This window comes from Perna viridis, chromosome 1 (assembly GCF_037379345.1).
Source record: "Perna viridis isolate PV_CMFRI_1.1 ecotype Kerala chromosome 1, ASM3737934v1, whole genome shotgun sequence".
Lineage (NCBI taxonomy): Eukaryota > Metazoa > Mollusca > Bivalvia > Mytilida > Mytilidae > Perna > Perna viridis.
The window spans coordinates 42,897,123-42,921,530 of record NC_142445.1 but is presented as its reverse complement, the minus strand read 5'-3'; the positions used below and the strand labels follow the sequence as shown (position 1 = coordinate 42,921,530).

General features: G+C 32.0%; 1 protein-coding gene across 4 annotated transcripts in view; it reads right to left on the bottom strand.

Annotated features, from left to right (window-relative positions):
- Positions 1–24,408, bottom strand: part of LOC148628859 (microtubule-associated serine/threonine-protein kinase 3-like) — a 73,534-nt gene that overhangs the window by 17,402 nt on the left and 31,724 nt on the right. For 2 of the 4 annotated variants that reach the window (XM_088595827.1, XM_088595854.1), the window contains 8 exons: positions 10,522–10,609; positions 9,208–9,295; positions 7,240–7,421; positions 5,113–5,136; positions 3,903–3,975; positions 1,347–1,556; positions 869–967; positions 480–606 (listed from right to left, as the gene is read on the bottom strand). In XM_088595827.1, coding sequence (XP_088451953.1) covers positions 480–606; positions 869–967; positions 1,347–1,556; positions 3,903–3,975; positions 5,113–5,136; positions 7,240–7,421; positions 9,208–9,295; positions 10,522–10,609 — 891 coding nt within the window. Of the gene's footprint in view, positions 1–479; positions 607–868; positions 968–1,346; positions 1,557–3,902; positions 3,976–5,112; positions 5,137–6,750; positions 6,769–7,239; positions 7,422–9,207; positions 9,296–10,521; positions 10,610–24,408 lie in introns of all 4 variants that reach the window. The other 2 variants (XM_088595836.1, XM_088595846.1) reach the window with 2 other exon arrangements.

Sequence of the window (24,408 nt, the reverse complement as noted above, 5' to 3'; positions counted from 1 at the left end):
CAACGAAAAGAAAATATTTCATTCATTTGTATGGAAGAGTTACCAAATCCACAAATTCAAGAATCCATGAACTGATCATTCCCCTGAACCATAAAAATTGGTACCAACGAATAAAAGTACTTTCACAGTATCATTTTTCGTTAAATTATACTGTTTAATTAGTCTCCAATTATACATCACTTTCCAGGTAAATATAATATTTAGAAGGAGTCTTAAGTTCAATACCAGTTTTACCATACCATCAAGATCAAGTCAATGACAAATGTCAAATGAACCAACTTATAAATAAACAAAGAACATTTAAAAGAGGGAATACTACAGTTTTCAAAAGTCTCCAAAGCAAGTTTTAATCAATGCATAAAATATGAATTCCTTTCGTTTTTCTTTAATTAAAATTTCATAGCTAAAGTCATTTGCAGATAGCAAAACATGCAGAGACTGAACCACTACTATATGAATTTTCATTCATATAAACATACCTTTTAATGTTTCTTTGTTGAGCCCTAATTTATTGAAAATGTACTGTGGAATATCTTTCTTTACTGTTTCCTTAACCTGGCCTTCTGCTTCCTCCAAAAGCTTGTAGAACTTTTCTGGATCAAATTCCTAAAGAAATGAAAATCATAATACAATGTAATAATAAAATGTTGAAGTTTATTGGGTATTTATTTATGTAGATCGATAAAACAATGCAATATAATAGTAACAAAGAGGAAATACATGCTGTATGCTAAATATGAATCAAGGTATTCTGGAAAATACATAAAACTGAAACAAATACAGTCAGTCCTCAAAAATATATTGTTCTTCTTCAATCCCTTCATCTACTGACAGACAAAATAACTGAAACAAAAATTTTTCTACTTACTAAACATTCCAGAAGTCGAGCTGGTCTTGAGATGATGAGCAATAACTTCTTTATTAGTGGGTAGATATAATTATAAGCATACTCTTCTTTTTCTTCAGCCTGTCAACCAAAACATAGTTGTATAAAGCTGTGTAATGTAGAGTAACCACAATTTCAACATACCACATTTCACATAACCACAATTTAAATTTCAACATACCACATTTCACGTAACCACAATTTAAATTTCATCATACCACATTCAACGTAACCACAATTTAAATTTCAACATACCACATTTCACGTGAGTTTTTTTTTCTTCAGTATTATGACATTACTCAAAGTATTTTTGCACTGTAAACATTTTACTTTAATATAGTTAAAATAAATGTTGCAGTAATTTAGCAAGAAATACACAAGTTTTCTAAAAAAAACATAAATGGGGAGTGGTTCGCAAGTAGATCAAAACTATCAAATATATACTGTAGGAAAGTCTTACATCTTCTAGCAGTTTTTCCAGACTATCTGACATTTCATAGAAGTAAGAACTTGTGATCTGTTTCTGCTCTGATTTCTCTAGAGTATTCCTAGCCATCTCTAACACTTGTTTGTGTAGAAATCTAGAAATTGCATCACTTTCTTGTATTGCTTCCATCTTACTATGGTGGTCTATAAAATTCCTTAACCTTTCTTCCATCTGTGCTGTGGCCTATAATACATTGTAATTGATAAATGTAATATGAAATCTGGAAGCAGATTTTTTTTCCAAAATCAACTGAAGTAAATTATCCTATGGTTTACATTGGTAATTTATGTGATTAATATCAAAGTGAACTTAGACATGTAAAGATATGGCCAAAGATTATCATCTCACATGGCTATTTCCATGTAACTGAATTTCTAAGCTACTATGTTTTCATTGTTCATTCACTACAGCAGCTAGAACAGGAGTGATTCCAATATAAATAGAAATCCAGGTAGAAGTCTGCCCTACATTATAGCAATGTGTCCTACTCCGTTACCACTGAACACCTGTGTGATCCTTTGAAGACGTCAATATAATGATGAACTTAACTATATCATACCATCAATCAGTGTGTTTGGGTAGAGTGTACTCTACATTTAAGTGATTTACTTGTTTTTGATTGGATAACACTATATATCAAAATTTAAATATTCATAAATGGTTAACAAAAGCTTTCTTGAATTAATTATTTAATTGATCTGTCTGTTAAAACGTCTTTTAAAAAGGTATGAGATGCACATATATTGCTGAACTGATTTACATTACTAAATAAAATAATTTTTAGAGCTAAAAGTTATGTTAAATGTCATAATTACACATTCGCAAAATTAAAAAATCTTAGTGAGCACGCTCACATACCCCACGCGTCCCCATGTTGGATACTCAAGTTAATCTGTTTGTAAGAGAAATACATGTAGAAGGACCCCGATAAAAAAGGAATATGAGTGTTTTTTAGGCTTTAAACCTTTACCTTCTAACTAAATTCTGTTACACAGAATGGTAGTTTCAAACTCCAGACTGTGATTTCTTTAGTTAATCCAAAGTATATATCATCGTAGCGGAACAAAACGTACACTTGACCTGTAACTTATCATGGTTAACTTATATACCAAAAATCATGTCATAATCTGCAAGCGTTTAGAAAAAAAAAATCTGAAAAACAGATATTTCTGTGAATTTAGCTAAGTTCAAGGCCCATAATTTTGGTAAAAATCATCGGAGCAAAACGAAAGTTCATCTTGACCTGTAACTTATCATGGTGAACTTATATACCAAAAATCATGTCAATATCTGAAAGCATTTAGAAAAAAAGTTTGGAAAACTTTTTTTCTGTTTATTTTGCTATGTTCAAGGCCCGTAATTTCGGTAAAAATCATCGGAGCGAAACGAAAGTTAAATTTGACCTGTAACTTATCATGGTAAACTTAAATAACAAAAATCATGTCAATATCTGCAAGTGCTTAGAAAAAAAGTCCGGAAAACTGATGATGGACTGACGGACGGACAGGTCAAAAACATACCCTTCGCAACTTCGTTGCCTGGGGTATAATAACCATATATCCTTTAAGTGGGGAAAAGCATGTGTACTTCTTAATGTTAAACAATTCTACATATTTTGTTGAAACAATGCTTGTAAGATGTTTGACTATACTAGTATCTCATTTTTCCTATTTGAGATTACTTGAGATGCTCAAAATGTACTAGTAACAATAGAAATTTGTACAATGATTTGAGTGGCCAAAGTGAGTTGTATTTACTAAATGATAAGTGACAATACTAGGACAATGTCAAGTTTTATTACACATGATCTTACTTAAAACATTCTTAGAAATTCAAGTATGCATGTGCATCTACTTCTTTTTCAAAAGAAGTTTCAACAAACAGTTTCATTAAAAACTCAAACTAGGCTTTCTTTACCCATTATGAATATCTAATTTAATTCAACAATGTTATTCAACAATGTCATTCAACAATGTCATTCAATCAGAAAAAAATAAATCACTTGTATGTACAAGTTACCCAAAAACAGAGTTGGATGGTATGCTTTAGTGATTAAAGTCATCATAACTGACAGGTCTTCAAACTTAAAAGACATTGATCAAAGTATCACACAAGTGTTCAATGGAGTAGGGCACATTGGTATAATGTAGGGCAGAATTCTATCTAGAGAGTAATTCTAAATACTCGGTAGCCAACCTATATTGAAACAGGAATCACTCTACTTTCAGCTGCTGAATATTTCCAGCTGAAATATTGCTGCTCGGACATTAAACCTCAACAAACAAACAAACTTCCAGCTGCTGTAAGTCTCAAATTTTTTAAGGAGTGTCATGTGTCCTCAACACAACTTAATTTTTACAGTACATGTACATGAATTTTTCATATATATACATATTCATATCTAGTAATCAGGATGCAAAGATCAATCACATATAGTTCTTGGAAGTCAAGAAACCAATTGCTATTGGCTTATCTAGAAAATTTATAAATTTCAATTCTATGCACTCTTTCTAAGGAAGACAATAATACCTTAGGGAATCTGTCTTTATACACACCATTCATCATAATAATCTCGTCACCTCCTGGGGAAGCACCTGGTGTGCTAAAATAGAATATCAACAATACATGTATAATTGGTTCATCAGAAATTTTAATGTGAAAAGTAACATACATAGCAAACAAATGTTAAGATTAAAACGCAACTGCTTAAAACAAATACAGAAACCAGAGCTAAGAAAAAGGAAATTATTAAATGAAACAACCTAGAAAGTAGCCAATTTTAAAATCATATCAAAATAAAATCATTGTTAACCAAGATATTATGAGTTATTCATGCATATATGTGTAGCTTGAGTACAAGTTAGGTTTGTTAACATTAACATACGAACTTTTCAACCATGTTAAAAGGACCTGTTTTTCAAACTGAAACCCTGAATCTGTGGTCATATATATACTTGACAGTTCAAATATTATGAAAAAAAAGTGAATAATTATTCGTCTAACTTCATATAATTGTTATAAACATCGAAACTACAGCCTAGCTGTTGTTACAAATAAGATACCATATCTACATGAATAAAATCATAGCCTAACAAAGACTAGCATGAAATTAAAAGTCTATCAGCCAAACTTTTCAGGATATCTTGAATATATTAGCTTACAACTATGATTTTTGAATACAGCAATAGTTGTGTTATCTATAATTCTAAAATGCAATGATAGACAAAATGGATGTTTTAGATTGATATACAACAGAATTACTTAAAACACTAAGATTCGAGGAACATGCGTTGATTAGGTCCTTATGCTTATTGTTATCCTCTTTTAATAGCAGATGCATAATTCATGACAGAATGAATACACATTAAGACTTTAAATGGAATATCAGAGATTATCATTCAGGGAATAAAACAGTTCAACTAAAAGTTAAAAGACAACATTTTAGAGTCAAACGAAACAAAGCTACATCACAGGTTACACAAAAAGAAAAATAAAATGTTTGACATCCATACAAATTATATAAAATGCAGAATTCCAGCATTACAGTTTAAAATGTTCTCAGCCCTTTGCTTGTGTGAATAACAAGTCCTACATTAGTACATGTAGATTTGTGAGCTATTTAAATCAGTGAAATAATATTCAATTTCCGAATCCAGAAACTGTGCAGAAATATAGAAAGCGCAAGGCAATAATTAAAGCATACATGTACATGTATACATATATATAAAAAATATCTTACTCAATCAAGGCAAGCCAGGATAAACTGTTTACCAAAAGCAAAAAGGGAGTAAATAAATTACTTCTAACGATAAAAAACATCTGAAAGTCAAACTAAAATGGTATGTGCTCTGAAGTAACAAGAAGCGAGAAGCTCATTGAAAATTAGGATCAAATGAGGTTTGTATGACAACTATTTCCTAACATTCGATCACTATTGTTTTGTTTTAACAAGCTATAAGGACTTTCCTCATTGTTAACTATTTAAGTACCAGTCCATGTAAAATTCAGACAATTCCTATGGTAAGGTGATTCATGATAGAGAAAAACCCATGGATCAGACGATGCTTTTTTTGGTCAATATATGCCATATTTTTATGTGACAATAGTCCTTTCTGCATTTGGATCTGTACTTTTGAGAAAACTTTTACCTCCCACTACAATAAAAATATGTAGAACTAAGACTGGTTATGTGATCTATAGCAATTTTTGAACAAGAAATAAAACTGAATTTGGTAGGGTTTTGACATGCATGAATCACTTCCTGTCTGATTTTTTATAAAAACTGCTACTTAAATGTTGCACAAATCCTACCATTAACAATACCATGTGTCAATCTTAAGTGTAGAAATTTTAAAATGAACTCATATAATAATGAATAAATAACTTTCAATGAGCTTCCTGTGCACTCAATATGATTGATTCATTGAAATAATATAGACAAAGAAAATGTTCAAATACTAATTCATCCAAATTATTTGTTCCCACACAAGTATTTCTATGATGGTCCAACATAGAATCAGAGTACTGATATTACTGTGTAAATTGTAACACTTTTTTTCATTTTAGCTCATTCTCATATTGAACAAATTGATCAATTTAGTTCTAAATCATAAATAATAATAAGTTGAAATTGTCACAAGCAGATCTCCTTTTTAACTAGATGGGCAATGGTAGCACAATTTTTACTCAAGTTTCTGTTCACTTTCAAGGCTAGAAGTGGGATGAATATCAGACCACAGACCTACTGGATGAATTAACCTGTCAAACCTGTCTTAGTGACCACATCCATCAACATTAACTTGTCTTAAAAACCATAATAAAAAATCCATCTGTTGTGCATTTTTTACAATATGTAGAGAAATCTAAATCAGCTAGATCTTCATCAGGGGAATTCCAATCCATATATGATGCTGGTTCAATTATAGAATCTGGTTTACTTTCATCTTTAAATCCCCACAATGGCATGGTTAAATGAACTCTATCCTTCTTCATAGGTATTTAATTTTTACTTGTATAAACCTGTTATTGTGCCATGTTAGCTCCGCCTGTCTTTATGTGCCCATGATTTTGCTCTTCCTTGGAAAGTCACTTAAGACAGATTTGACTACATTACATACTATGTAATACACTCATTTCTATTTTCTATAGTGATCTATTACTGCTTCATAAAACAGCAGCTATTCTTAGAAAAATGATATTTTTTTTTTTTTACATAATTTGATACCCTTTAAACATGATCAATAAATAAATTTGTGGATGTATTCAATGTTCAGTTTCAACAGTAACAAAAACAACAATGGAAGTGAAAATTCTATAAACTTTAAAAGCAAAAACAAATATATAACGCAAGATTTGTAATATCAACTAAATAACCTACCAAATACTATCAAAATCACTTTCAAAAGATTTTGAAATATCAAATTAATTATTTAAAAACACTAGTTCATTTCTTTTATGCTATTTAAAAACTACAGTTCAGAGGAGATTTAATAAGATAACTCCTTTTTCCTGGCTTAAGGATAAAAGAGGTTACACGCTATATATCAACCCAAAATATTGCTTTTTTTTATAAGTACAAGTCTTTATTGAAACAGCTTTCTTGAAAAAAAAAAACTAAATTACAATATACAAGAATGACAAGTAGCCAAATATCAGAAGCATAAGCATTCATCTATTTTGGTGATGTATAAATTGTTAAAAATGCATTACGGCATCTGATCATGTCTTACTTTTGTGCTTTTAAATATGCTGAGCCATCAGGCAATAAATACTTAAGTGAAATTTTATAAAATTATGGGTTGAGGCACCATGCGTGCTATAACTACTTGCAAATAATTAATAAGTAAGGCTATCACTCATTTCTCACCTTAGGCTTCGAGACCGAGGTCTCTGAAACGGGGAGAGAGGGGATCGTCTACCATCTGAATCATCTAGACTTATCATGTGACCTTCACTTGGACCAGAGAAATGCTTAGCATAGAGATCCATATGTTCAGCTGACGGGTGATATGGTAACTGGTGTAACTTCTCTTGTGATGAATATTGGGACTTCAATAAAATAAAAAACAACAACATATACATCAAAGCAGAGAGTACACAGTAACAGTCATCAACTTTTCTGCCAGTAAGATTTATATTTCAGTATATTGTGTTGTTTCCAATAAACTTCATGATGGGAAGAAAATATTTTTAAACATTTTTGTACTTAACTTATGCCACTTCATTCAACTATAGCAGTTTTTTTTGTTTTTCCAATTGACATGTGCATATTTCACATGAGATAATTTATGTTTCCAATGCCAATAAAATATTTTAAAATATTTATGTGAAAATAAAATTTAGCTGTATGACATCTAGTATGACCTCTGAATAGCCTTGCTATCAACTGACTGTCACTTGTGTTTATGCTGAGTGCTAATTGTAAGGGTTTTCACATGCAATGGTAAAAACACTTTTATCATAGCTGACAATCAATAACAAGACACTACTAACAGACAATTACTACAATAAATCAGTAACTTCATTGTGAACTTTTGCTGCCAACCTTAAAAAGGTCATTTGCAACAACAAAAGAACTAGTACATGTAGTTGAAGACTAAACGGCTTATCTGATCAATAGCACATACTAGTAGTAAGATCTGTTATAGTAAGCTTTTACATATGCCTCTTGCTCATACTCAAATTACTGCCTTTTTCTAGTATCATTAGACTTTTATCAATATCCATCAGGTTCAGTTTTTAGTTTAATGTGCTAATTATCAACATAGAAATTTTTTGTGTGGTCATATATTTTCACTTATTGACTGATTGCCTCAAAAACAAGGGCTTTGGATTTCAGCCTACTGGGTTACACATCTCACCTTAGAAGCTTGGTGGGCATAGTTTCAACCATTTACTAGACTCCAAAGTACCCTAACAAAATGACCTCTGCTTCCATCAATTTTAGTTTATAACATTAGGGTCATGGATATACTTGATATTTCTTCAGCAGGTAAAAGTGTTGACCATAGCACTTTATTTCCAAAATGTGCAACCAAACAATGTACATTTTAAATGAAGCACACTACTGCTTCATTTCCAAAATGTGCAACCAGTCAAGGCTTTTACATGCCAACAAAACATTAAAAAACAAATATTCAATTCTTATAATTACATGTCATATTTTTCTCCTACTTCATATATATTTCATACTTGACATACAAAGAAAAACAGGCAATACACAGTGTCAGATCAATAAAAAGTTGTGGGTGTGGCCTATATAAATAGCTTAAAGGTGTGTTTAATTGACTCATAAATTATCACATGTAAATATGATTATCCAATGTGATTAGCCTATAATATTCTAATGATATGGACATTAAATGTAATTATATATCAACATGATTATTGTATACATTCAATACAATCTACCAGTAATAAAAATTAGACCTATCCATTGTTGAATGCAGTCACTTCATGTAGTGGCTGAATGGAACAACTGAAAGGTCTAATTTTAATAAGACTGATATGCAATGATAACGAGCGAGTTGATCTGAAGACTTGAGATACTCTCTTTCTTCCCATTCCAAATTAAGAAGATAATAAAGACCAAAACATCTAAATAATAAATACAAAGAAATCATTACTGAACTTGATTTGCATAGTCTACAAAATTTGTCACAGTTTGGAAAGATTAGTTAAGGCTTTCTTAAAATATCAAGAAGAAAAGTGTTACTATCAAACAAAGAGACATGAGGATTTGTATATACTATCACTTATCAAATGCCACAATAATTTCTGAATTTACAGTGGTTTTTCCATAAACTGTTAGTACAAATGTTATTTATGTATATACCGAAACATTAGAGCTGCTACAGGGAGTATTGGTACCATAACCTGAAGATGATGGTAATGAGGCTAAGGACCAGCGTCTGCCATCACATCTGCAAAGATTTATAAAATCAAAATTTACAGCAACATCAATTATTCAAACCTTAAATACATGAAATAAAACAACACTTAAATTCAAAATCATGCCTGATGTGACAATTTGTCAATCAATATAACATATTTAGCTAATCAAATTGTTTGCTGTCAAATTATTTCTTCAACATACAGCTACATACATACAGAGCCACACAAAGTCTTGTTTTTGTTGAAGTCTAACTGCATAGAAAGACATCTAAACATGAACTTCATTCAATCGCATAAGGCATTTAAGGATGTAGACTCAGGATAAGGGAGATAACTCTTGAAATCTGTGATATGTTTGTATCATATTTAATTTAATCAAAGCCTATCAAGCTTTAATTTGAAACAGAATGAAATCAGTCAAGTTATTTTGATGCATACATGAGACTGATGTAAAATGCAGAATACAAACATTCCAATGATTTGTAAAAGTTGTGTCCCTTACCCTAAGTCTACCTTCTTAAATCTGAAATTAATGAATTCAAACTGAAAGGTGGTCATAACCATATAACTTGGCTGCTCAAACATAGATTTATTTTGGTTACTTTAGCTATCATAAAATAACTCCTTGTGAAATACATATAATTTCATTTTTAGATCCACTCAGAATAAGCAGCAACAAATGGCTGTCATCTTAATGTCACATGAACATACAAACTGTACATCCACATATTGATCAATCAATATATAAGAATGGATGTACAACCACCATAGGTTAGATTTAAATAGCAAATGATCATGTCAGAATCTGAAATTATGTGGACTAATTATGTTCAGTATATAGTCAATTATCATAATTGAAAATTTATAGGTCAGAGGAAGTTTAAAGGGTGTCCTAAATATAGCAGAAGTTTAAGACATTATCAGTGGTTTAAAATGTAATCAGCAGCAGTTCCAGAAATATAGAAAAGAGGGGGGAACCCATCCAGTAATTTCCGTTTTTTCTATATAATCAACCAAACTTTTCAAGCCTTTGGATCTACCATTGGTTATCAAAATTCAGAATATTTTAAATTGCGTTTAAAAGGTAATAAGGAGATGGCAGAGGATGCCACCAAAGCTGTCCTCAATAAACAAGCGATATGTGTAGTTCAAATTTCATCTTCTATGTCTCATCGATGTATATGACAGTTACAGTGATAAGTCACCTACTAAAGGCAACGAGAAATTAGATGGAATCTGTATAAGTCTAACTTACTTTTTGACTTGATTCTGTGCAGAATTAAAGGCAAAGTTACTGTGTATACTTGGGGACATATTTCTGGGACTATCATGTGGGCTGTGACCTGAAAAATAAAAGACGTGTTTAACACAATTTCATCCGTATCTGTATATATCCCTTTCTATTTCCCTGGGGAAAAAAAACCAAGAATAATTAAAATTGATGTATCTTCATCTGATTCATGTTTATGATTGGTGCTCACAGAAGGAAGTTGGTTTTCTGAAACCAGTCAGAGTCAGCCAAAATGTCTGACAATTTTTTTTCTAAATTGCAAGATCAACTTGAATGAAAAAGGAAATTAAAAAGACAAAAACAACAGAATATCATTAAGTAACTCTTTGATGCACCCTTATCATACCTGTTGCTTGGAAAGGGAGATGTATATATTGATCATGGTATCAGTCCATCCGTCAGTCCGTCCACTCTTCTAGTTTGCAACTCCTCTGAAACTGCTGAATGGAATTTGATGAAACTTTTACAGATTCTTTATTACATGATCCCATTGTGCACCTCCTTTTTTGTTTTCCAATCGCTTCAGTGGTTCCTTATATGGTTTACGGGAGAAGAGAGCGGGGATATCACCAAGTGAGCTTTGCTCAGAGTTTTTCTAGTTCTTTAAAGAACTAGTTAAAACATGTGAAAACCTGTCCTTGCTAATGTTTAGAAAAAATCTATCATAATAAGATGACAGACCTAATTACTAGACCTAGGGCAAAAAGAATCTTAGAATGAAATTGTAATATTTTCTCAACCATGTAATAAGGGAATTCCTGACAATAACACAACTTATCATACTTAACTTGGTTATGCATATTATTTAAATTTACATTTTGGTTTTTCTGCAACACAACACAACATCATGACTAAAATACTTAATCAGCAATCAATGAGCTGTACTATTCATGATGATAAAATCAAATGACCAAGCGTAACATCTAATCATAAACGAAAAATCACCATACTCAGGAGAAAGAAAACTGTGTAATTAACACAATATGACTACATTTTCAAAAAGATAAAATTCATTTGTACAAGATTTAGACATGGACAGAATCCCTCAGGAAACCCTCCTGTGTAGGAGCCAATGTTTGTTGCATTACAAAGAAGTAAACATAATATAATATTTCTGAATTGAAATACGCAGTTACCAGACTAAAACCAGTTTTTTTTAAGCACATAAAAGCAGTTATGTGCCAAGTTAATCACACAAAACCAAAGAAATGTGACAACATTTTATCTCCTATGTATCATAACTGACACATGAAAGCAGCATCTTTGGGAATTACAGAAAAAGCTGTTGTAATGATGATGGGTAAATCTAGAAACCTAATTTATTGAGATTCCCTAATGAATCATATGGAAAAAGCAATCCTGGAGATCAGGTATATTAGTGGTTCATAGAAATCAATAGAAATATTAGAGAATCTTAATCTCTGCTTTCCAGGAGTGAAAATGTCACTCATTAGTACTATCACCACTCCACCAGTAATTGTCTGAGGGGAAAAGATTATATCATCAATAATTTGTCCTTAGATTTGAATAAATTTGATTCCATGTCTTGTGATGCAAAACAATTCAGTCTCTATCATTCCTAGATCATGATTCTGAACTTGGCAATTTCCATTCTCAGTGTTAAAGAAATAATGGGTAAAACCAGAAATGTCAGACTAGCTCACAGACTGTGGCAACTCTTATCAATAAATATATTCAAAAGAAAAAACAGAACATTTTTTTTTAGTTAATGAAACAATACACAGGTAATACATATAATGGGAATATAGTTTGGCAGACAATCTGGAAAATAAATACTAACAGAATACATACTATTATCATAGTTATTGTTTATTGTTTTTTATTTTTATAGGGTTTTAGCGGTTGTGTGATAAATGCAGGTATTAATCATTAAGAATCTTACACTGATGAGAATGCAAGACAGAGAAATATCAGCCACCCAAACTGATGAGAATGCAAGACAGAGAAATATCAGCCACCTAAACTGATGAGAATGCAAGACAGAGAAATATCAGCCACCCAAACTGATGAGAATGTAAGACAGAGAAATATCAGCCACCTAAACTGATGAGAATGCAAGACAGAGAAATATCCGCCACCCAAACTGATGAGAATGTAAGACAGAGAAATATCAGCCACCCAAGAGTAAGATATCAAGTTCTCTAGCAAGGCTCTACCAAATAAGAGAACATTAAAATCTTATCAGATGGTGTCTGATATTTCCTAATCTTACATCTTCTAGTGGTGTTTCATTCTTTTCTTCATTTCTGAAATTTGTTTGACTATGGAAAAGCTAATTTAGAACCCTCTGCCTTTAAAAATTCCTGTGTATGTCACAAGTATTGCATGTTTTTTCTTCAATTTTAAGTTGATGATTAAAATACATGTGACTTTCTGAACATCAAGCTGTGATTACAAAACTGTGAGTTTCCTTGCCATTTTACATTTTTCAAGTTTTTCACAAATTTCATGGGAGAAACTGATTCTCCTTCAGCCAATTCCAGATTGAAATTATTTCTACATTCTCTATAGTAAAACAATTCAAATCACTCATCACTGTAGGAGCATTTAAAGGATATTTCACATAAAAATAAGAATATTCTTTTCTCACTAAAGAGACAAAAAAATCCTATTTGTAGATGTGCAAGATTTCCTAATCCCAACCACAGGTTGAGACAGAACGTGCATTTTCCTGTAAAAATTGGTGCAATTGAATAAGGAATAAATGAACAAAAACGTATCTTAACAATATCAAATATGTGTATGAAAATTCTTTATAAATAATACTTTTATTGAGAATAACCAGTGATTATTTCTTGCAGTTTGTTCATACTGTTTTAAGTGACCTAAATTTTATGCCTGGTCCTGATGTATCATTGACTTGATCAGCTGTTAAATGCAGGTCCTTTCAAACTCAAATTAAGAAAAAGAATCAAACACTCGCAAAATTAGGAAATCTCGGACACAATGGGGTAAAATGATATAGTTGTCTAACTCTGCAGAACCTCATTAGAGAACAATAAAATATTATAGTTGGGTGTCTGAGCACTCTACATATGCTAGATTCTTAACACATCCTAAGTGAGAAGATTTGATCTGCCACCAAGGCTAATACTTCCCTAGATTGAACTAGACTATACGAGAGGCTCCCAGGAGCCTGAATCACTTACCTGGTTGAATTTTGTCTTTCAAAGGCAATAAATTTAACACAAAGTTGTCCAACAATTTTGACTCAAGAAGTCTTTGGTAGGACTTATGATAAGAACTTTTCAACAATTGAAAGTTTCCTTTAATCTATCACAGTTTTAAAGATATTGACTAAGAGTTATCAAGGGAACCAAGGTTATAGCGGTAATGAAAAGAATGTAATCCAGGGACAAAGACCAGACATGGAAAACAGACATTCACAACAAAGAACATAAAGTAACTAAAATCATACATACAAAGTAACAAAAGTCAATGAGCAACTCGGACTCCACTAAAAACTGGGAGCATGGACCAGGTGCACCGGTAGGGTAAGCGTCCTCTGCTTTTCTAGAAACACCCGCTGAGTTGCTCATAAAAAGTCAAGTCCGGGGTGGACAAATGAGGAAAGGAAAACTATGACCCGTTGAATACATCAGTTTTCATGGTGCTGATGGATACACCATAACAATCCACGAGTTCATGATGACGACCATAAAACTTTTGAAGTGATGACTTCAATCTTGTAGCAACATAACCCTGTTCCAGAAGCCTATTTGTTAGAGTTCTAGCGCGATACAAAAAGTCTGCGTAGTATCGGCAAGCTCTGGCATAACGTATGATTTGTGATATGAACACTCCATACGCAGGAGCCGAAGGGATGTTGCCACAGATGAAAGGAAAGTTAACAATTCTGAATGAAAAGTCATCACGTTTGTCGTAAAGTTTGGTCAATAGTTTTCCTTTACCATCGATTTCTAAGTGTAGGTCAAGATATGAGGCTGACTTCACAGTGTCTGTAGTATCCATTATCTCAAGTTCTTTTGGGTATATGCGATGTATCAAATCCCCGAAAAAACTGTTAAAAAAACTCTTACAAGGAGTCATCTGACAACTTTTACCTCTGAAGACTTATAGTCCTAATAATATGGATCATTTCAGCTATTGAAAGAATTTGGCTATACCTAACGGTTTAGGAGATATATGAGAAAAACTACTGTCTGACCCATATGTTCTATTTTTAGTAATGACAGCCATGTTTTTAACAGGTCAAAAATCCACACATCAGTTCTATGCAGGATACCCCAAGGAACATTCATACCAAATTTGGTTTTGAAAAAGGGCAACAACTCCAACATGGCTTAATGGATTAAAACAAAAAATTGACCAGAGATTGATCTCATCATGCTGAACACTTTTATCCAGTCAGAATTAAGCTAAACCTAACGGTTTTGGAGGTATATATAAAAAAAATCTGCTATCTGACCTCTATGTTCTACTTTTAGTAATGGTGGCCATGCTTTTCGATGGATCAAAAATCCCCACATCAGTTCTATGCAGGATACCCCAAGGAATAATCATATTTGTTTGGTTTCAATTGGTCAAGTAGTTTCAGAGAAGAGTTTTGAAAAATTGTTAACAACGATGACGGACACCAAGTGATGGCCTTTGGCCACGTGAGCTAAAAAAAGAATGTCCTCAAGGAGGCGGGAGATACTATGGAGTTATTTGTATTCCTTTTATTATATAGATAACAGTGATTTACCAAATGTTACCAGTGTAAAAATTTTGATAATTCACACTGTGAAATAAACTCGATAATTTCACACTCTACTTCCCCCCACCAAAACGTCACAAAAGGTCATAACATGAATATCAATCCGCCATTCACAAAATTTAAAATTTATGCTAAAAAAAGCAACAGATAATGGAGGAAATCTATATAATAAATAGGATAATTGTTTGTTATCATGAATAACCAAAATATGATCACCCGTGTCAAGAATGCATTAAGATTTAACTCGTGATCATATTTTGGTTATTCACTCTTTCCAATTAATTATCCTATTATTCATAGCTCCTTAGAAGATTTATATTTTTTGGAAGGATGGTGAGTTTTGTTGATATTTTTTCTCTAGAATTTTAGCTAACTCATGTTCAATATTTAAATTTTATGAAAATTGATGTCCTATTAGAAGCAAATAAATCACTTCAATTTATATCTAACCAAGCTACCCAAACCCACTTATGGATGAAAAGGTAAATGTCATAAAAAAAAACCACTACCCAAACCCACTTACGGATGAAAAGGTAAATGTCATAAAAACTAACCACTACCCAAACCCACTTACGGATGAAAAGGTAAATGTCATAAAAACTAACCACTACCCAAACCCACTTATGGATGAAAAGGTAAATGTCATAAAAACTAACCACTACCCAAACCCACTTATGGATGAAAAGGTAAATGTCATAAAAACTAACCACTACCCAAACCCACTTATGGATGAAAAGGTAAATGTCATAAAAACTAACCACTACCCAAACCCACTTATGGATGAAAAGGTAAATGTCATAAAAACTAACCACTACCCAAACCCGCATATGGATGAAAAGGTAAATGTCATAAAAACTAACCACTACCCAAACCCACTTATGGATGAAAACATGAAAAGGTAAATGTCATAGACAGAAGATAACACAGGTATTCTGTGGTAATGAAGTAAGACAAACTGGTATCCCTATACCTGAAGAGCTATTTAAGAACCAGTCCACATAAAACTCAGACACTGCCAATAGTAAAGTGATTCATGGTGAAGAAAAACCCACCTTATCAGTCTACATATGCAATACTTTTACATAACGATAATCATTTCTACACTTTTTAGAAAATCATACATTCATCTCCCACCAGAGCATCCTAATGAAACCAAATCAAGAACGATAACTCTTGCAAAGTGCCAATTTCATGTACAATCTATAGAGTTTTTATCTCTGATTTTTTGAAAGACTGCTCCTTAAGTAGTCTACCTAGATTTTTATTGAAATTGGTACCAGTCATTTTCAGCTTGCTGTAACACTTTCAGAAAAAAACTTGTCAACTTCTGTGCATCACAGTCATTTGAAAAAGGCACAAAGCACACTGAAATATCTCATGCAACTGATCAAAATTGAAATGAATTGAAATACTAAACAAATATGGTATTACAATAGTTAAAATCAATTCCTTTCTATTCTAATTTCCCAAGGGGTAAAACATGCTCTATAATCTAATATCAATCTCAGTTTTCTGTGCAATAAAAAGCAGGTGGAAGTGAGAAGTAGAACAGAAAATGTAGTACATCGGAAATAAAAAACAACCTTTTTCTCAAATTTAAATGGGTAACATTTTGCAAATATGAAATAAAGATACCGTCTTTATGTCCACATTCTGAATGAGTGTTGCATAATTCTATGATGAATTTGATCACACAATAAAATATAATTATATATCTGAGTAAAAATATTGACATAGATGACTCTGATAAGCTTTGATATTTGGATGTAAGACCAAAAAAATAATGCCGTGTTTCCAATCACCCCTCTAAAATTTTGTAGAGTCCATAGGTAGGCTAAAAACCACTAATTCCACTTTCCATAGGCTTCTATGCTAATTTCACAATATTCAATGGCTTCTCTGGACTTTACCTTAACTTTAACCTGCAGAGGACTATATATCAGCATGATTCTACATATGTCAGCTCACAATCCTCAGAATGGCATGTGGGGTTAGCAGACTTGCAGTGCAGTACTGGTCACCGGAAGTGAAGGGTCTATAAATAGCATGGGAAATCCCAGTGTTTTCACAAGATAGGGGTATATTTAAAAATCATTATGGAGATTAGGCTTCACATCACAAGAAGCAAAATGCACCTATAAAATGTACAGAAAGGTTTTTCCTTTCAGAAACTGTTTAATTTTTTTAAATAAGATGAGAACTTTTTTCACAGCACTATGAGGAACAGGGGTAATTTCTGCGTAGGACTATTTTTGCGTACGTTCCAAATGCTCATTGGTTGAATTGGTGGTCTGTAACCTAGGTAGTTACTTTCAAATAATTTCATCGATATTTTTTTAAACAAAAATAGTGTGACACCAAATAGAATACAATAAAAACCAAATCTGCAAAGAATAAACATGTATTAGACTTATTTTCCATGGCCAAGAGCACACTTACGGCATATGTGTTTACAATCAATTCTAAATATTAACTAGTATTTCTAACTCTTTGTTTTTCCATCTAGAAAAGAAAAAAAAATCTTAGGCTTTATTTTCTTCTTCTTTTTTTCTGCAAGACAGTTGGCAGCCTTTTGAATTATTTTTTTGGGTCAAAATCAAAAACTTTCAGTATAGGGGGTCTGTAGGAAGGTTGGTAGGGTAACAGGAAACATAACAATTTTATTTTAGGCCTAAAAAGCAAATGGTGACACAATCAGTCTTTTTGTAAAGAAACAATCTATGCCAGATGACACATATTTTATTCAGTACCTACATGTTATATAATAACTAACCATCTCATCATCAGATGTTTTTTTAAAAGTCTGGGTGGCTTATCTAAAATCAAATACTTAATTACTTCAATCATTACCAACTTGTCATTACGAGAATCTACTTATTCAACAGGAAGAAATTGAAAGTGTATGCAAGTTTACTAAATATGTTAATCCCATAACCTACATGCATTCCTGACAGTATTTACCACATTAATGACCAAATCGACAGCCAATATTTCAATCATAACACATGCAACATCTGTTCTCATTATAGCATATCTAATTACCATCAACACCTTTATAATTAATGAAGATGGTATGTTACATCACATAAGTAGAGTACTCAAAGTATTCCAGTGCAAACCAGAAGATAAAGTTTTCCATACGTGTATAAAAACATGTATAAAAACAAAAGGAACCTTTCATCCCAAAACAACTTTAATATTAACAGGACGTACATGTATCTAAAATGACAATAACATATCTCAATCCACTTGGTTAGATCTCCTAGCCCTAAAACTGTCTGGTGCGTTTTACAACTTTCAATTTTTGTTTTGCACTATACATTGTACTAACTCCAGGCTTTTCCAAATAAATTAAAGATTTTAAGTGAAGACTACGATTATAAACAATGTATTATAAGCTAACTTGTAGCTAGGTTACTTAAAGTTTACCTCCTATCCATGACAAACACTTGTGCCTTCTTATCCGAGATCTTCCTCGATTTTTCTCACACAAACTGGATAAATTTTCCACCGAACCAGAAGACCAACTACTATGGTAATGCAGTCTTTTTAACAATAGAATATCATCATCCATTTCTGTGATATTATATACAAGTAGTCACTTCACTGTCCCAGAAACAATGACAAGTACTAGTTACCATCCAATCTCCTGGTAGCTAGTCATTTGAAATGGATATCTCTAATTTACATCCCTTATCCAAATCTTACTAGAAAACCTGAAAGCTTTCAGAAATCAATTAACTTCTAATGGAAGTAATAATATAATTCCAATGGTAAGGATTGCTAATCTATAGAATCACATGGTCTGAACAGCTCTGCCTTTCTCGGTGACAGAAACTCATATATTAGTATCACTACGTAAATCAGAGGAAACTCCTAGAACTGAAGGATGGAAAATAAATATACTAGTAGTTCATTAAAAGACTGCACAAATTACACAAAACCTCGACAAATAAATTAAATTGTGACTAATAGCACTCCACATCAGCAAAGGAAGAGTCTCCTTTAGTTAAAATATATCAAAACATTTCCCTGTATAGTGTGAGTAGATTTAGAAAAATCTATTGACTCTTTCTCTTCAATTCATTTCTACTGTTTTGACTCTGAACCATCGACACAGAATACAGTTATAAAATCCAATAATGCAACTGAGAAAGACGACAACAATCCAAAATATAATACAGTTCAGGCACAAAGTGCTTTAATAATGTAATAATTAGCCAAATTACACTGATAATATGCACTTGTCCATCAAATGAATAACTTTACAATTATAGGTACTATCCTGAAGATACATCCTGTGTACAAGCAATATTTCAATTACTGGTACAATTTTTTTACTACCTGTACAATCACCTGTCATTGAAACATGTGGTCACTATAAAAAAGAAATATTGCCTCAAACTTAATTGAAAAAAAAACATGGAAGCTACAACATAGTACCAATGTACTTTACAGCCCCATGAAAGGTTTTCTTCAAAAGTTGTTTATTTCATTATATTACGAAGTCTGCGTATCTTTATCCTATATATTTCATGCTGATTGTATTTATTGATCAACCCACTGCTAATACATCATTAATTAATGACGGAGTTGTACATTCCATTGAACAGTACAGATCACTAAAAGGATGTAAACATCTCCTCCAATGTTAAAACATGAAAATAAACATTTCAAAAACATTAAGTGCAAATGTACAAGTAGGTACATCAGAATGACATGAATTCATGGCTTGAATGTAACTAAGGATAATGGAACATACATGTAGTTTTACTTGTAGAATTAGACATTAATTGATAAGCAGGTGTTTTCGAGACAGAGGTTATCAAAGCCTATCAAGATCTACTGCAATTGTGTAGAGTTTTGGGGATGAAATCAGGAAATTGGGATTGGGATAACACAAATAAAGCATGCCAAAATGAAGTTTTTCACTGTTTATGTATCATTTTGACTTTGAGTTAAAGGAGTTAAAATCATCAATTTTAAGACTAAGAACAATGACATTGGTAAGGATTCCTCATGTAACTTCAACCAAACTGCTTATCAATTTTTGAAATTTTTCTGTAAACAATACTCTCTAATTCATGTTACTGAGTTAATTGAAAAAGGGGTGACTATCATATGTTTCGTCTGAAAAAAAAAAAAAAAATAAACTCATGATAGTATGACCTTACTTTTACACACAAAATCAATTTATCTTCTCTGAACACTTTGTCTGTTCACAGTTTCTCTACATCTTCAATTGTTTCATGTTACAAGTCAATGAGCATAAAAGTGGTCAACCTCAATAAAAAAAGAGAGACAACATTGAACAATCTAGACCATCACATCACAACAAATAGCTAGGTTGTCATATGGTTTCACTCCAATTCTCTATCTCAATCAGTATTAGAAAATATGATTTAAAAAAGGGTGGCTTACCAAATATACTTTATTTAAGGTCAAGTAAGCATGTTGGTTGAGTTAGGAGTCAGCCTTAAAAATAATTGTATATCAACAATGAGAGGGGACTATATTATAAAATCACCATGTCCATTCATCAAAGTGTCCTTCCATCCATCTGTTCTTTGCAGTTTTCTGTAACAGATTTCTCAGCATCTATTAAAGCCTCCGTCCTTTCCATGTTTCTTGCTTATCTACTTAATGTTTACCACACAACTCAAGAAGTTTTTCAACTACACAATCACATGATAATTGTGGTCAAAACATAAGCAGCATGGATCTGATTTATGGGTTCAGACAAGAAGATTTTTGCAAACTGGTAAAACAAAGTGAAATAATAGCAGAAAATATGACAGATAACAAGGTGATAAGTCACAGCAATCTTTTAACTCAGGTGGGCAAAACCCCATACATCACCTATCAAAGAACACAGCAAAATGGAGAGGAATTGATGGTGGCCTATGCTCCACATGGGAGTAAATAAGGCTTAAGTCAAGAAAGTAAGTGCAAAACATATAATTAACATAATGATACGATACAAAAGAAATCTTTGTTCAGTAAATAAATTTACACCTTCCAAGACAGAAATACCATGACCTTTTTGGATCGACAATGATGCAGAAGAATGAAAGACCCTGGAGATAGTTTTGTCCTAATTGGTATCCATCCATCATCAAGGTTTTCTAATACAAACATTTCTCTCATCAATACCTAAGCTAACATAAATTTTTATAAAAGTGGATCCTAGGGCTAGTCAAAGACACAAACATCTGCAGACAACCTTACTAACATTATTAGCTATATTTTAACACAATCTCACCACCTCTTTATAGCCTTACAGAACCAATTAGTTGTTGGAAGGTTTGGTTAAACTGGACCACAGTAACAAACTCCACAGACTTCTTATAGAAAACACAGATATTTTTACTCATAGTCAAAACAGATGAGATGACAGTATTGTGGCTTTACTTCATTTCTCAGAACCAAGCTAAATATAATCCTGTAAATAAATAACCAAAAACTTTCCATAAGCTAGGCTTTCTCATCACTACCTTGAAAATATGACTATCTTGGTACAATACTAAGACATCAACAGAAAATATCAAAACATGGAAGTTCAAAATGAGATAAGAGTTTGGAACCAAATAGTCACACCCTATGTCTTGTGACAGACAGAAGACAATACATCACCACAAACAATCATGGCCTTGTGCTGTTTACTTTGGAATAATTAGTCTAGCATACTATTGGAAAATAAATTGTCAACAAAATGAAATGTTGAAGGTTGTAGAGAAGAAGGCAAATGAAAGACCCTTGAGACTTTTCCTGCTGTTCTAGTGGTAGATATATGATCATTGAAAAGTACAAGGAGCACCATGGGACATAGATGTCCTATTAGGAAAACATACACTGTAAGATGAAATGCAGTATTTTTAAAAAGCTAACATTGAGGTAGAAATTTGACATTTGGATATGGTCATAACATATCTAAAATTTAAGGCAAACCTTCGAAATTATCTAGAAATCATTCTGTTAATCAAGAGGCTCAAGGAGTATGAATCACTCACTTATTCTGATGAGTACAGCTTTTTGAACTAAACAAGAGGGATATTAAACAATATCAATACAAAAAAGACCTCACAGGGGTTTTAAAAATGAATTTAAAGTGTTTGCAGTCACCAAGAGAGCCACTTAAGAAAGACAAACAGTGACTCTTTTCAAGGCAATGGCTTTCAACAACTCTGAATTTCACTTTCAGGAGATGAAAATTAAAAAATTAACCAGAATGAATTTAAGACAACCTCTGCTGACTCTAGCAGGCATGAGGAACCAAAAATAGCTTGTTAGGAAGTCATTTTATACATAATTCCAACCAGGCTTAGTTACTACTAGTTAAAATCTATCTAACTGCTTTTAAGTTGATCATATTAATGTACAACAAATACATACATCAAATAATAGACAATAATAAACACAAAACCCCACAGTACTAACAGTTAAAACAAAATCAGGACAATTTCAGAATTATAGAAGGACAGACAGGCAAGGGTAAAACTAAATATCATTGCCACTATGGACTGAGACATAAAAGAATCTCATACACTATATCAGAATGTTGTACAGGTACCAATGGAATACATTTTACAGTGACTTTCCTACAACCATGACACTCTTTTGTTACCAATCTGCTGAACAATACAAAGGATTGACAAAGCTATTGGGACATTTAAACTGACCAGTTGCTATTGAAATAGTTGAATACTCACCTATGAATCTTTTCATTGCTAGCTCCTAGTTATTTAAATCTGAAGCAGATACCTGGGCTATTCTATTTTTCATTGGTGAGGGGAGTTCAAATTTAATGAATTATATTTTGTTTTGTATTTTGCTGACAAAGTTGAAAACCATGATTTAGAATAGTATATTTAAGTATTTATTTTATCTTACCTACATTGCACAGAAGTCTTACCAAATATATTATTATAAAAATGAGACCTCAATTAATATTTATTCCCTCCTTCATAAAACTGGAATGGGCCTACCAAGAAGCCCTTTCAATGGAAAGTATGTGATTCATATTATAGTTAAGGAACATGTGTTATACAAAATGCAAATAGTTTGAGGTTCACGGAAATTACAATTTTTAAAATAGTGCTCTGAGTTTATTTTCTTCAATTTTGAATAGGAGTAGGCTTAAAAGTGAATTAAGTGCTTTATTGTGAATGATTTCCAATGAAATTATGATGTTTCGGATTAACTGCACTGGTTTTCATAGTTTGGGATTAAATATCATGTTAATAATAATTTTCATTTGTGTTATAGTTTGGGATTTAGTGCATTGAGTTTGATTGAAATTAGAATTCGGGATTATAAGTGCAATGATTTTCAATGAAATTTAAGATTTGGAATAAGCGTTATTTACATTGAAACTTCTTTGGATCAAATGTAATAGTATGGGATTTAGTACATTTTTTAAAATGAGATGATTTTCATTACCATAAAATGTAGTTTGGGATCTAGTGCAATGGTTATTTTTGAATTAAAGATTTGGACTAATTGTTTTTTTTTTTTTCATTGGAAGTACAGCTTGGTATTACGTGATTTTATTGGAATTATACTTATGGCTGCAGTGCATTAAATTTCATCAGAACTATATATTAATTTTATACATGTATATTTTAAATACTATGAAAACGTGGGCAAGAAATTTGTAAGAATCTGAACTATTGTTAAAGTAGATACTTAGAAGGAGTATATTTCAATGCATATATTTAAAAACCAGGGGTATTCAATGGATTCAGCTTTGAGATGGGACAATTCAAATAAATAGTAGCATAACATTGTAACTTAAAAGTTATTGTTCATTCCATGAAAGTGTTGCTATTTTACTTTAATTTGCCATTTCCTATTTTCTATCCACTTGGGGAACTGTGGGTTCAAAGCTTTTTTTCTTAGAAAAATATCAACAATATTCACAACCAATAGCTTTCCACATTAGTACTTTTCCTGTGTTAGCATGTACAAAATACACATTGAATATGTTTCTGTCAATTGCTAAATGCAATAACTAAACAACAAAAAAATACCAATTATGTAAATAATGCACTAAATACCCTCAAAACACATTGTGAGTAATATTCTCAAGCTGAGAAAATTCCATATGATGT